The sequence below is a fragment of the Pseudophryne corroboree genome, chromosome 2 (genome assembly GCF_028390025.1).
Source record: "Pseudophryne corroboree isolate aPseCor3 chromosome 2, aPseCor3.hap2, whole genome shotgun sequence".
NCBI lineage: Eukaryota > Metazoa > Chordata > Amphibia > Anura > Myobatrachidae > Pseudophryne > Pseudophryne corroboree.
Genome location: NC_086445.1, coordinates 105,853,787 through 105,868,962, shown reverse-complemented (window position 1 = coordinate 105,868,962; position 15,176 = coordinate 105,853,787). Strand labels below are relative to the sequence as shown.

At 44.8% G+C, this 15,176-nt stretch overlaps 1 protein-coding gene across 3 annotated transcripts in view; it reads right to left on the bottom strand.

The window, feature by feature from the left end:
- Window positions 1–619: 619 nt before the first annotated feature.
- The window catches only part of ELMOD1 (ELMO domain containing 1), a 296,287-nt gene continuing 281,730 nt past the window's right edge, over window positions 620–15,176 (bottom strand). For all 3 annotated transcript variants that reach the window (XM_063951584.1, XM_063951582.1, XM_063951583.1), the window contains one exon: window positions 620–4,602. In XM_063951584.1, coding sequence (XP_063807654.1) covers window positions 4,430–4,602 — 173 coding nt within the window. In that variant the 3' untranslated portion in view covers window positions 620–4,429. The remainder of the gene's footprint in view (window positions 4,603–15,176) is intronic.

The following is a 15,176-nucleotide window of genomic DNA, read 5'->3' as shown; positions in this document are numbered from 1 at the left end:
CATGTTCCTGAGATATTTCTCTTTTTATTAACATTAGCCCAACTGGATGACTTCACAGTGTTCACAGTGTGTAGGTAAGGGTGTGGTTCATAGCATCGACAGGTTCTAGGTCGACAATGTTTCAGTCGACGACTATAGGTTGACAGGCACTAGGTCGACAGGGGTTCTAGGTCAACATGGACTAGGTCGACAGTTCAAAAGGTCGACAGGAGTTTTTCATATTTTTTTGGTGTCGTTTTCTCCGTACAGTGACCGGGAAGTCGAATTAGTGCACCGTGTCCCCTTGCATGGCGGCTTCGGGCAAGGTGCCTCGCTCCGCTACCGCTTCGCTCGGCACAGATTACCGTTCCAATCGTAGTCCACGTGGATCGTGAAGTATGAAAAAGTTAAAAAAAGGAAAAAAAATGCAAAAGTCATGTCGACATTTTGCCCTGTCGACCTAGAACATGTCGACCTAGGAACCATGTCGACCTAGTGACTGTCGACCAATAGTGGTCGACCTAAACATTGTCGACCTAGACAGTGTCGACCTTCAGACTGGATCCCATAGGTAACAGGTCACTTGATATAATTGTGGTGTAAATATGCAATTTATGCATGAACAAAAATCGCCTGAGACTTTTTTTTTCCTGGAATGTCATGAAATTTTATTCAAGTGATTTCACAATCAGAAGCCTGAAATTCAAAAAATGAATTCTAGTAAATGAGATTACACACTGCAGAATGACGGCATATTCAAAAGTGACGCAACATTCAGTAAAAAAGCATGACTATGAGTAAAACCCAACCAGTTCTCTAAGTCAAGGAGACCTCAGCATTGTCAGTCCCTGTCTGTTTAGGTCATAGTTTAATATTTCTAGTTCCATACAGTGTGGTATCATGATTATTAAAACAGTTCAATATTATCTGGTTAATACATACCTCCTAACATGGGGGGTAATTCCAAGTTGATCGCAGCAGGAAATTTTTTAGCAGTTGGGCAAAACCATGTGCACTGCAGGGGAGGCAGATATAACATTTGCAGAGAGAGTTAGATTTGGGTGGGTTATTTTGTTTCTGTGCAGGGTAAATACTGGCTGCTTTACGTTTACACTGCAATTTAGATTGCAGATTGAACTCACCACACCCAAATCTATCTCTCTCTGCACATGTTATATCTGCCACCCCTGCAGTGCTCATGGTTTTGCCCAACTGCTAAAAAATTTCCTGCTGCGATCAACTTGGAATTACCCCCATGATTCCATACCAGGAGGGACAAAATGCTCTGTTCCTGAACTTCCCTATTCATTTATGATTGGCGCCACCTTTGGTGAAACATCTTTCTTATTAATGCACTAGTTCAACACAGGTGTGGGCAATAATAAAGAGGGAAGTGCAGGAACAGAACATTGTGTCCCTCTTGGAATGGGTCATGTTGGGAGATATGTTAATATTATAGAAAGAATGATCTTCGCATACGTGATGCCTCTGACCTTCTGACTTTTATACTAACGAACGGTAAAGTCACGTTGTCCCATTCATGTACAGTAGTGTGGCCTTTTTGTGACAACGATATAGCATTAGAAAAGAGCGTACGGGGTTTCATAAAATGGTGCTACGGGCACCAATATGGTGTTACCCATAGCAACTAATACCATACATCCTTCCAACAGTCCCACTTTTGAAGGATAGCCTCTAAATTGTCGGAACCCAAAATGGGCATAGCCTTTCTAGATGTGGATGTGGCTTAAGTAAAATGGGGTCATGGTCGGTTAGGTTGGAGATATATAAATCATGTTTTCCTATTTATAAAATATTGCAAAGTATGCAACTGTTTGCTTTAGTTTTCAAAAACAGCACTAAAAAATAAAAAAATGGGTTACAGCAAATTTGAATATTTTGTTAATTTTATTTTTTATTAATCAGATCATTTAACCCAGACAGAAATACAGTTTTGGTTATTCCAGCTATAACCAATCTGTAAAGTGGAGATTGCCTTCTTTCTACTCAACAGTTTCTCCCCATTTATTTTGCATGCATTGGGGCAAAGCCCCGATCCCCCTGACGGCCAGTGCTGGGATCAGGAATATTAAACATGTTTAAAAATCTTTTTTAACATGTTTAGTTTTCCAGATGGCTGTCAATCGGCAGTGCTAGTGGGTTGGGGAATCAGGGCATCACAGGCGGTAATGTATGGGGGCCATAAGTTGTTTCCAAAAATGTTGTCCATCCTGAACCATCAAAATGACAGATGTTCTGTGAAGATGGCAAGCAATGAGGCCCAAAATAGTGTTGACAATTCTCACAGACATGAATGAGCCTCCGTGACTTTACTCTTCCGCCAGCAGAAAATCGGCCAGCAGTAAATATCTTTCTACAATATTTAATAGACTGTTATTTCCACTGCAGTATTGATTTTAGACAGGTTCTGAAAGGACTTTGGAGGAGATTTGCTAAAGTTTGGAGAAAGATAAATTGGCAGTTTCTGTCATTTTACAAGCTGGGTTTGAAAAATGACAGATCGGAGCTGATTGGTTGGTATTTTATCTCTATCCAGTTTGTCTTTCTACAAGCTTTTATAAGTCTCCCTTTTTATTCTGCACAGCACAGATATATATCTCAATCAGCGTACCTTGCAACATAACTCCCAAATAAATGAGTTCTAAATACTGACTTTAATTACAATATTCTTGCAGAGGGAATATTCTGCAGCGTTCAAAAATAGGATAAATATTTGTCTGAAATATGCAAATATCCAGTAGTAGTCAATTATCCGTACAAATGTTTGTTTGTAAAATATATATCTTGCTTTGCATCAAAGTTTACGAACGAAGAATTTGTTCTCTGATAAAATAGATTATTCATTCAGAAAAGGGTCAGGTACATATTACACGAGTAACATATTGTGATATGGCATTACATATTGCTACAGTCTTTAGCTCTGATTGGTCACATTTTTTATTTGCTATTTGCAGTATTAATAAATAATTTTTTATAATTCTGTTTTTAGAAATCTAAAAATCTGTAATTTTTAAAAACTATACCAAATAAATGATAGCTAGAAGCTGGTTTGCGGTGGGCAACGTCTTTATTTAATTCAAAGGGCTGGTACACCTCCCCTAATTGGTGCCAGCTTCAGACACAGACGAGCAGCAGCTGGCAGTTGGGCCTCCATGTTAGTGAAGGGTGGTAGTGTGGCGCTGGGCTTTGCTGTCACAGCCCTATGCCAAACTCCCAGTGTGTTGAGGGTGGGGAAGAGGGCGTGTAATAGAACGCCCACAGGGATTCTACCTGCCTTGTATAAAGCCACCATTTCCATTGGTTAAACATGACTTGGTTACCTTAACTGGTGGCTAAATTTAAACGATAGTGTGGGGACATTTTGGATTTTAGTACATTCCAGTTCTCTGTGTGTAAAGCTTTTTTTGTTATATTAGCCAATGTGTGACACAAATGGGTCTCGTTTGTACTATAAAATTACTCTGAGCACGAGTTCCATTGCCTCATTAAGTTTACAGGAGTACCAGCCTGCAGACTATGTCTTTGCCTTCAGTATCCTATTTCCCACTCTTCCTTTCAATGCGAAATGTGATTCCTCACAGAGAACAAAAGGCATTATTTGCTATCTTGGTTTACGGCAGGATTATTTCTAGAAAGGGGGATTATATAGAAACAGTCAAAAGTAGCCTCCAACAACTATTGGAAGTACTGTAGGTGCAGTGCGCTATAATCATTTTTGACCATCAGCTTGTCCAATTTAGGGTTACGGGTAGGTACGGCTATCATCATCATCCAAGGATGAGCTTAACGGTTCCCCAATTTATAAATCACACGCAAGTTCCTTTATAATCTCTAAAAAAAATGATGAGTTTAGTGCTTTAATACTTAGGACCTCTATGTATTTGTGTGTGTGTGTGTATGTATATATATATATATATATATATATATATACATACATACATACATACATAGAGTATATGACACACCAAAAAGCTATATCCAGACTGGTTCATTGCACTGAAGCAATGTATATACAGTATACTGGTTTAAGACCTTTCAATCATGTAAACGTAGCATCTGGCCAGTAGAAATATTAGGGATCATAAAATGCTTATAGTACAAGGCTTGGCTTGCTCGGACACCAACCAGAACTTGACAAATACAGTACAACTCTGCAATGCTTAACTATGAGAAAAAAAATAATATCTAAAAAAATAGAAAACTCTTATGTCAGATGAAAATATAACACTGCGTATTCGCAATATGCGCAACCATCGAATGAGGAAATCCCAGTGGCGCGTGAAAGCCAGGGGATTTGTTTTATAATAAAAACAGAGATGAGTACTTTACCAAAAAAGCATGCATACAATCGCTGTGGTCATACAGCACGGCCATCATGAGCATGAACACAATAGTGAGGCAGTGATGTGGAATGGTAGAATGCAGGTGACTACACGTTGACCAGGCTTTCCGAGGCTGCAAAGTGGGGACACAGCGCCATGTCCGTCTTCTGGAGCTGCTTCAAGATACGCTTGTGAAACTTGTTGCGCACGCGATTAAACTCCATTATGTCCACGGGATCTTCTTCAATCCAAAATTTATGAAACTCGTGCATGAGGAAGCCTGAGAAGAAACAATTTCAATTAATACATTTTCTCACGATTGATATTCCAGTACATTATGCATCATGTGTTCTCTACAAGATTGTAAGATCATCTGTATCTTCTGTTTCATGTCATTGTAAATTACGTATTTATATAATGATCACCTTAATGTACCGCAATGCAAAAAATGTTGGCATATTATAAATATGGAGTGGTCAAAGCAATATGGATCCCCAGGAAACTAATATAGAATGGCCAACCCATTGAGATTCCTAGGAAAGCTAATGTGGAGTAACCATCCCATTGAAAGTCACTGGGGAGCTGATGTGGAGTGACCAGTCCATTCTGGATCACCAGGAATGCAAATGTGGAGTGACCAGCCCAATTAGGATAACTAAGGAGCTAATGTGGAGTGACCAGTCCATTCTGGATCACCAGGAATGCAAATGTGGAGTGACCAGCCCAATTAGGATAACTAAGGAGCTAATGTGGAGTGAAGAGCCCATTGAGAATCAGTAGAGGTCTAATATGAAGCGACCAACCCATTATGGATCCCCATAGAGCTAATATGGAGAGACTAGCCCATAGAACAAACAGCTTATCAAAATATTAAGGAAAATTTACTATTTTAGGCAAATGAAAAAGCATTTCTTCATTCAAAAAGCATCATTGAGGTTGCTTTTGCAATGGCATGCAGTTTCCACTATAACAAGGAGACCATGAGCATAGGTTGTCCCAATCTAAAGCTGGTCAAATGCAGGGCTGGAACGTCTATGGGGGATGTGCTTTACTAAAACCAAAAGATTTTGTCACCCCAGTGATCACAATATAGTTGACAGGGACCTTAAGAACCCAACCCATTATATTATAACCATGCACACAAAAATCCAACATATGATCATTTAAATATCATATGAATAAAATACTCCCCAAAATCACTGCCCACCACATTAAAAAATAAATTATATTTTCTCCTTTCAATTATTTACAGTCCCAATGGAACCCTTCCCCAAAACCCCCCAAAAATACATATTAAATAACTGACCCTTACTAAATACTGTAATCAAAGTAGGGGAACCACTGTGACGGTAGGTGTGCAATTAACTCAAGAGAGAATGAAATTTGATAATAATGAGCCACATTGGTGATTTTTGATCAATATACATTTGAATATACAGCATCAAAATTTGCTTTTGACTCGACCACCGTGCAGTATATTTTGTAATAGCTAAGTTGTTCATTCAAAATCAAAGTTGAAACTGTCAGCTCGCGTTCACAGCTCACAATTAAAAATATTTAAATAAACTGTAATACAGGGTATATGGATTTTTCTGACTGTTCAAGCTTTATACTATTTTTAACATTTCTTTCATTCAAATAGCAAACATTACTCTGCTAGATATCCAATTATCCTGGGAAAAAATATCAAAAATATTACACATTTAGAGGTCTATTTATGAATTTAAAATAAAAAACCTATCCTCGGCGAAAACATCTGTTTAAGATCTTTTAAGTAATGTTTAAGTAATCTTTTAAATATGACATTTTACTTTTTAATTTTGCATATTTTGTTTTATTTATTATTTTTTTCCTAGTTTTTTTTTCAGTGTACTGTGCCTGTGTGAGTCATCAAATTCCATTTCCCCTATGAGCATGCTTCTTTTTTTCAATAGTTAGCCTCATTTATGTCTTCAATTAATCATTACAATGAGGGGAGCTTATTATGTGTTTCATTTTAGTTTTTTTTGTAAAACTGGGAAAGTGTAGAAACGTGCTTCTCTGGTTGGCCCTTTTGAGCTCTGTAAATCAGAACCTGACATTTTTAGAGACCTGTGCAATTAACTGATCACTGCCCTACCAGTTTTTTCATTCTGATCCTGCCTTAGAGGTGAGAAAGTACTTTTTATACTATATTAAAAAGAAAATCCCACTGCTGCAACTTCACATAGGGGCAGATTTATCAAATCTTGGAGTATCAACCAATCAGGTTCCGTTATTTTACAGGCTGTGCTAGAAAAAAGATATAAGCAACTTCTCCCCCCATATTCATACAACTTAAAACCCATTTTAACTAAATATCTGTGATAAAAAAATATTACAACACAAACCAGACTCTGGGGCCGAAACGCGTCCGCAGCTCCAATATCACTCTTTCCTTGCATTTATACAGCACCTTGTATAGTCCACGTTTAAATGGCCACAGGGTAACATAGGGCCTAATTCAGACCTGATCGCTCCTCTGCGAATTTGCAGAGGTTTGCGCCGGATAGTCGCCACCCAGAGTGAAAAACCGCCCCGTGCAAGTCTGCGTACGCCGTGCAAAAAGCTTTACATATGTCAGTCAGCTGCAAATCCGTTTGCAACTCACTCACCATCTAATGTTTTTTCCTGTCTGTGCAGTCTGTATGTAGCCCTGGACTTACTCCTACAGTGCGATAGAAACAGGCTGATCGGGCTGGAGCTGACGTCACACACCCTCCCTGAAAACGCTTGGACACATCTGCGTATTTCCTGACACTCCCGGAAAACGGCCAGTTACCGTCCACAAACACCCACTTCCTGTCAATCAACTTGCATTTGCCTAGCAATCAAAATCGATGCAAGATTTTTTCGCAGCTTGGCTCGCGACTGCGCATTACAATCCGTACACTTGTGCAGTTGTTCGATAATCGACTGCTGTGCATTTTTGCACAATAGCGATCAGGTCTGAATTAGGCCTATAATTTGATAGATGTTGCTGCTCAGATGGAGCACAAGTATCTTTCTGCTGCGGGGTACACTGGGCTCCACAAGGAATGGACAATGGGGTGTAGAGTAGGATCTTGATCCGAGGCAGCAACAGGCTAAAAGTTTTGACCTTCTTCCCAGAATGCATAGCGCCGCCTCCTATATCACCCCGCCTCCCTGCACAGGATCTCAGTTTTGTAGTTGGTGCTGCAGTAACAGAGGGGCTGCTCCAGGCAGCCCTAAGAAGAGCTTTTTTTCTGAGGAAAAAAGTGAAGACTTCAATGGCAGCAGCAGTGTTACATGTCAGTGGACATTCACGGATGCAGCTCCGGCTCTCCCCAGCGGTGCTGTACACTCCCGAGCCCTGGTTGCCGGGTAACTAAAGCAGGAGGCTCTGGTTTTCTTCTTGTCAGGCACACAAGACGGAGGCTCTCCGGGATCGCGTGGCCGCGCTTCGGGAGGTGGTAAGTGGGTCCCGCTTGCGGGACCCAGTCTTTATCGCGATCCGGCGCGGTCAGTGGGAGGCGGGCCACACGCGCTGGCGGTGGACACTGTGGCAGTACAGGCGATCCCACTAGATCACCAGGGCGTGGGACAGGTCAGGTTTTCTCTATAAACCGTTTTATTAGAGCCCGCAGTACCCAGTGGTTTTGCCAGCAGGGGGATAGAGCTTGGACCTGAAGCCCCAGCCCCAGGGCGCCATTTTCTGCAAATGCTCCCGCCCTGGAGCTGCATATCTGTCTCTCCCTCACTCCCTGGCAGTGTCTGCGGCACCATTATCCCTCAGCTAACTGTTCCTGGGACTGCTTGGGCAAATCCTCCTATGTAAAGCCGCCTGGTTGTCAGTGCTGTGACTTTACATGACACTTAAGTATTCTACCTGCCTTTTTTAGTCAGTGTTAGTTAAGAAAGAGTGCACTTAGTCAGGGTTTCCTGTGATATGGGTTTTCCCTGTGATATACATCCAGTTCTTACTGTGTACTGTTCTATCTATTGTTATATAGCTGTGTAAGCTAGTCCAGTGCAGTATTATTGTTAGTAATAACCTCTGCATTGTACAGACTGTGACTATTTGTGTGTGCATTTGATAGATGAGTGGTGTCCATTTCGTGTCTTTCACTCAACCTGCTATCCCTATATTCTATAACCTGAGGGGGCTTGGTGCGTCAGGTTTTATCTAATATAGGATTTTCACAAAGATATACTGTATTACGTATTTTTCTCTGTAATTTAGTCACCATATCTCTCCTTTATCTCTGCTGGTGCTGACTACACTGTGCAGGGGTTTGGGCTAGAGGTATTGTGCTGCTGACAAATTGTACTGTGTTACCTGATACTGCAAGTTACTGTATATCATGTCTGCTTCTGAGGGTAACGGTTCTGGGGCTGAACACACTGCCGGTGTTGCTGAAGCCGCAGATACCTATGAGGAGAATATAGCAGCTTTGGGCTCTGGTTCTGGGGGCTCCTTGCCCCCCAGTGGGACGGTGGCAAAGGGGGCAAATAATGACCCGCCGTGGGCCGCTTTTTCCACGCTTCTGCATACGCTAGTTCATAAACTAACACCCCCTATGGGACCCCCAATGCCGGTGCAACCGTTTGTGGTCTCTGCAGCTAACCCGCCGTGGGCGGACGATTTATCTGCTCAAATAAAGAAGTTGAACCAGTCCCTGACTACTAAAAAGTCTGACCGTCGCCTGCCTACGTCCAAGGGGTCTCCTCACAATCCACTGCTGTCACTGACACCTCGTCGGACGACCACAGGTTCTGACTCAGACACGGCTGATGGGGAGAGTGGTTCACATGTGGATGTTCCTGATCTTTTGGAGGCTATTAAGTTAATTTTACAGATTACGGATGATCCCGGGCCATCCGTTCCTCCTAAGAAACCAGATAGGTTCAAGCGTCAGAAGGTGATTAAACAAGTTCTACCTCACTCTGACCACCTAATTGATATACGTCAGGAACCCTGGGAAAACCCGGGTACAAAGTTTGTGCCTCAAAAGAAGATGCTGGCTCACTATCCCCTTGCGCCGGAGCTGTCTAAGAATTGTGAAACGCCTCCTCCAGTGGACTCACATGTGGCTATGATGGTGGTTTCCTCAGCTCTACCGGTCACCACCGTCGCGTCTAAAAGAGCCTATGGATAAAAGTGTGGAGGGTTGTCTGAAAGCGATTTACACCCTCACGGGTGCTGCACAAAGGCCCACTATTGCAGCTACTTGGGCTGCAGAGGCCATTGAAGCATGGGTCTTGGAGTTAGAAGCTGAAATCTTCTCTGACCATGCTAGACAATGCTTGTCTTATATTGTCACAGCTTCTCGTTATATTAAAGAGGCGGCTTCTGATGCCGGTATCCTGGCAGCCAAGGCCTCTACTACGTCAGTCCTGGCTCGCCGGATATTGTGGCTGAGATCCTGGTCTGTGGATCTGGACTCTAGAAAAACCCTGGAGGTACTCCCTTTTAAAGGGAGATATTCTGTTTGGGGAGGATTTAAATAAGATTGTGGCTGACTTGGCTACTGCCAAAACTGTCTGTCTGCCAAGTACCGCTCCTTCTGTGTCGAAGGCTAAAGGTACTTCCTTTCGCCCCTTTCGTCCTTCAGGTAAAGCAAAAGGTCAGGCGTACAACAAGCAGGCCCGCACTTCCAAACCTGGTAAGCCTAAGCCCAAAAGAGCCTGGGCGGCCCGTCAGCCAGCTTCCAAGACAGATAAGCCTGCCGCATGATGGGGCGGGCCTCCCTCTGGGGGTTCCCAGGGTGGGGGGCCGGCTTCTAGGGTATACCCAGGAATGGTTGAAAACCACTTCAGATGCCTGGGTACGGGAAGTCGTCACTCGAGGTTACGCCATAGCCTTCAAAAACCGACCCCCTCATCGATTTTGCCAGACAGATGTCCCGTTGGACAAGACAAAGGCAAACACTCTACATTCGGTGGTACAGACCCTCCTGGATACAGGAGTCGTAGTACAGGTGCCTCTTGCGCAGAGGGGCCGGGGGAACTATTCTCCGCTGTTTCTAGTCCCGAAACCGAATGGGTCTTCCCGGCCCATTCTCAACCTCAAGGCATTGAACAGGTTTGTGAAGGTTTCCAAGTTCCGGATGGAAACCCTTCGCTCTATGGTTCTGGCCTTGGAACCTGGGGACTTCATGGTCTCCCTGGATATACAGGATGCTTACCTGCATATTCCTATAGCAGTCTCTCATCAGCAATACCTGAGATTTGCGATTGGCAACTGCCATTACCAGTTTCGGGCGTTACCTTTTGGTTTAACAACGGCTTTACAAAAGTCATGGCGGTGATGACGGTGGTACTCCGCCGTCAAGGGGTCAGGATACTGCCGTATTTGGACGACTTGGTAATCCTGGCAAATTCCCCAGAACTTCTCCTGCGTCATGTAGATGTGACAGTCCGGTTTCTGCAAGCCCACGGGTGGCTCATCAACTGGAAGAAGTCATCTCTGATCCCTGCTCAGAGCATGGTGCATCTGGAAGCACTATTGGACACTCACAACCAGCGGTTGTTCCTGTCTCAGGAGAAAGTCCTGAAACTTCAGGACAGGATTCGTTGCTTCCTATCTCGTCCGCAAGTGTCGATACATTCGGCGATGCAGGTGCTGGGCCTCATGGTGTCAGCATTCGACATGGTGGAGTACGCTCAATTTCCCTCTCGCCCTCTCCAGAGGCTGATTCTAGCCAAATGGGACGGCCTGCCTCACCGGATCAGGTCTCAAATGATCTCATTGACTCCGGAGGTCCGTCTGTCGCTGCTCTGGTGGCTCCGGGACTAACAACTGTGCAGGGGCCGTCCATTCTGGATATCCGACTGGGTCCTGTTGACGACAGATGCCAGTCTAAGAGGTTGGGGCACGGTGCTGGAGCAACACTCCCTTCAGGGGCGGTGGACCAAGGAGGAGTCCCTCCTCTCGATCAATATTCTGGAGTTGCTGGCGGTCTTCAATGCCTTGAACCTAGCCCAGCATTTAATTCAGAACCGTCCTGTTCAAGTACAGTCGGACAACGCCACCACAGTGGCTTACATAAATCATCAAGGCGGCACTCTAAGCCACCTAGCAATGAAGGAAGTCTCACGGATTCTACAGTGGGCAGAACGCCATCTACCAGCCATATCGGCAATATTCATTCCGGGAGTCCTGAATTGGGAAGCGGACTTTCTCAGTCGGTAGGACGTGCATGCCGGCGAGTGGGACCTCCATGCAGAAGTGTTTCAACTCCTAGTGGAAAGGTGGGGCCTTCCAGACGTAGATCTGATGGCGTCTCGACACAATCACAAGGTTCCGGTCTTCGGAGCAAGGACGAGGGATCCTCAAGCAGCATTCATGGATGCGCTGGCGGTACCGTGGAGGTTTCGGATGCCGTACGTGTTCCCTCCGGGGTCACTCCTGCCCAGGGTAATTCGGAAGTTCAAGCAAGAAAAAGGAATTCTGCTTCTCATAGCTCCAGCGTGGCCCAGATGGCACTGGTTCTCAGACCTGCAAGGCCTATCGTCAGCGCGTCCAATTCTACTTCCACAACGCCCAGACCTCCTCGTTCAGGGCCCCTGTGTCTACCTGGACCTAGCCCGGCTGTCTTTGACGGTGTGACTCTTGAAGCTTCCATCTTCAGGGCTACAGGGTTTTCTGAGGCGGTCATTCAAACTATGTTGCGGTCCCGGAAACCGGCTTCGGCTCGGATTTACTATAGGGTCTGGCATTCTTACTTTGTTTGGTGCACATCTAACGATTATGACGCTTCCAAGTTTAGTATAGCCAAGTTGCTGGCTTTTCTTCAGCAGGGCCTGGACTTAGGCCTGCGTCTGGCCTCCCTCAAGGTTCAACTATCTGCCTTGTCGGTGTGGTTTCAGAGAAAAATTGCAACCTTACCTGATGTGCATACCTTTACTCGGGGCGTGTTGCGTATCCAACCTCCCTATGTCCCGCCTGTGGCTCCTTGGGACTTGTCGGTGGTTTTGGAGGCGTTACAAGAGTCTCAGTTTGAACCTCTTGGTTCAGCTGACCTTAAGTGGCTTTCCCTTAAGGTGGTGTTTCTGCTGGCTATTGCTTCAGCTAGAAGAGTGTCGGATTTGGGTGCCTTGTCCTGTAGTTCCCCATATCTGATATTTCACCATGACCGGGCGGTTCTTAGGACTCGTCCCGGCTATCTACCAAGGGTGGTTTCTTCGTTCCACCTTAATCAGGAGATTGTAGTCCCGGCACTTGTTTCTCCTGATCTGTCTCCCAAAGAGCGGTCTTTGGATGTGGTACGGGCTCTCCGTGTCTATGTGAAGAGAACTGCTCCTATTAGGAAATCTGATTTTCTTTTTGTTGTGTTTGGGTTTCACAAACGGGGCTGGCCTGCTCACAAGCAAACTCTGGCCAGATGGATTAGAATGGTGATTGCACATGCTTATGTGAAGGCTGGTCTCTCTGCTCCTGATCACATTAAGGCCCATTCTACTCGGTCTGTTGGACCATCTTGGGCGGCCCAACGTGGTGCGACCCTTGAACAATTGTGCAAGGCGGCTACGTGGTCCTCTGTGAACACGTTCCTAAGGTTCTATGCCTTCGATACTGCCGCTTCCCAGGATGCTTCCTTTGGACGCCGGGTTCTTGTGCCCACTACAGTGCGTCCCCTCCCATAAGGAACTGCTTTAGGACATCCCCATTGTCCATTCCTTGTGGAGCCCAGTGTACCCCGCAGCAGAAAATGAGTTTTATGGTAAGAACTTACCTTTGTTAAAACTCTTTCTGCGAGGTACACTGGGCTCCACAAGGCGCCCACCCTGACGCACTTAGCTTCTTTGGGTTGGTATGGCATTAGCCGCTGACACGTCTCCTGTCGTGAGAATGCGTTGTTGTGGCTACTAACCGTTGTCGTCTCTTTTCCTGCTACTGCATTGGACTGGTTAACTAAAAACTGAGATCCCGTGCAGGGAGGCGGGGTGATGTAGGAGGCTGCGCTATGCATTCTGGGAAGAAGGTCAAAGCTTTTAGCCTGTTGGTGCCTCGGATCAAGATCCTACTCTACACCCCATTGTCCATTCCTTGTGGAGCCCAGTGTACCTCGCAGAAAGAGTTTTAACAAAGGTAAGTTCTACCATAAAACTCGTTTTATAGTGCAGAACATAAGCTGCCGGTTAGAGATACTTCAGATGAACACTAACAATCTCGATAAGACTGTTTTACTGCTGCTTTCTCAATCAAACTTACTGTGCTTGACGTGTGGATTGCTGTAGCTGCTTATCCTGAATGGCTATGGGGAATCTCAAAATCCATAATAAAGATTGGACTAGGGATATTATTATCCTAAATATGGCTATCTGGAGTATAATCCCAGATACAGCCTGGTACAAACATATAAGTGATTAGGAAACAGTGATTAGTTAACTGAAGTTTTATTTATGATATCTGAATAATTGAATGTTTTTATTTTTTAAGCCTTTTCATCAGATAGCGATTTATGTAATGGTACTGGGGAGATGCATCACGCCACGAAGAGAGAAAGTGGATAAGGCTTGATATAAATACAGCTTGATATAGGCTGTATTTATTTATGAGGTGCAGCTAATCTGAAGTAACAGCTGTGGGGTATACACGGTGCCGGCCAGTGAACCCTTGTGCTCTGTGCGGCTGCATATGTCGCATGCCCCTAGTTACAGCCCTGGACATATTTATTGGGTGACCAACATACACATTGCAATTTAAAGGTGCCTGCCCTTGCGTATTTATTGTGATGTGACCCAAAAATATACCTCTGCTGGCACTTTCTAGTGATTTCAGTAACAGTTTTGGGTGAGTGTGGTTGTTCAGCTATCGAGAAGGTGGTTGGGTAGGTACTAAGGAGGACATTTACTAAGCAGTGATAAGAGCAGAGAAGTGAGCCAGTGGAGAAGTTGCCCCAACCACCAATCAGCAGCTCTGTATCATTTTATAGTATGCAAATTATTATATGTTACGTCAGTGCTGATTGGTTGCCATGGGCAACTTCTCCACTGGCTCACTTCTCCGCTCTTATCACTGCGTAGTAAATGTCCCCTTAATTACCCAGACTTGTCTGGGGGTCCTGGCTCATACAGATGTGTCCGGACTCAAATATCTTCAAATTGCGCCACATAGCCCCCTTTGGTGTGCAACAAAGAAACATCTAAGCTGTGTCATGCGTCCCGTCATTCTTCAGAATGTGTGTCTGTTTGGCACTGCTAATGTGATACAGCAGACAGTATGCACACCACTAGTGGATTTTCCCGCTGTAGCAGTGCGGATATGGACAACAATATGGCTAAACAGGCAAGAAACCGGGGGCCGATAAGACTGAGCCTGGCTCGCAAGACTGTGCAAAGTTACACTGCCACGATAGTGAGAAGCGCACCTATTCCATGCCCTCAGTATACTACAATTTGCTTGTGCGCGCTGCCAGGCTGCCAAGTCCAAAACTAGCTATCCGTAGCGTGATGTCTAATTTGCACCATACGGCTTACGCCATGCGTCTCATGAATAAGGACACGTCTGTAGTATTTTCAACACAAGTTTTTATGCTCCTGTGTTTGGCCATACCCTATCCAGCACCTGGGCTTGTCAGTAGTCTCGGCAGCCTTGGATTCAGCCAAGAATATCAGTACTCTGTTCCATTATTTTTGCAAAAGACTACAGGTACTATCAGGCCGTAACTAATGGTGTGCGAGCGCTGCCGCCATACAGAGTGCAGAGCCCAGTCGGCAGCACTGCTGATGCCCGACAGTCACTGCGGCTGGCTAACAGAGATGCCTGGAATTTCAGCTGCAGCGCCGCCCAGTGGCTCTGTAGGATGCTACTGACGTGTACACTACAGCCCTTAAAGCATTCTGTGGATGCTCCGGGCATTATTATTA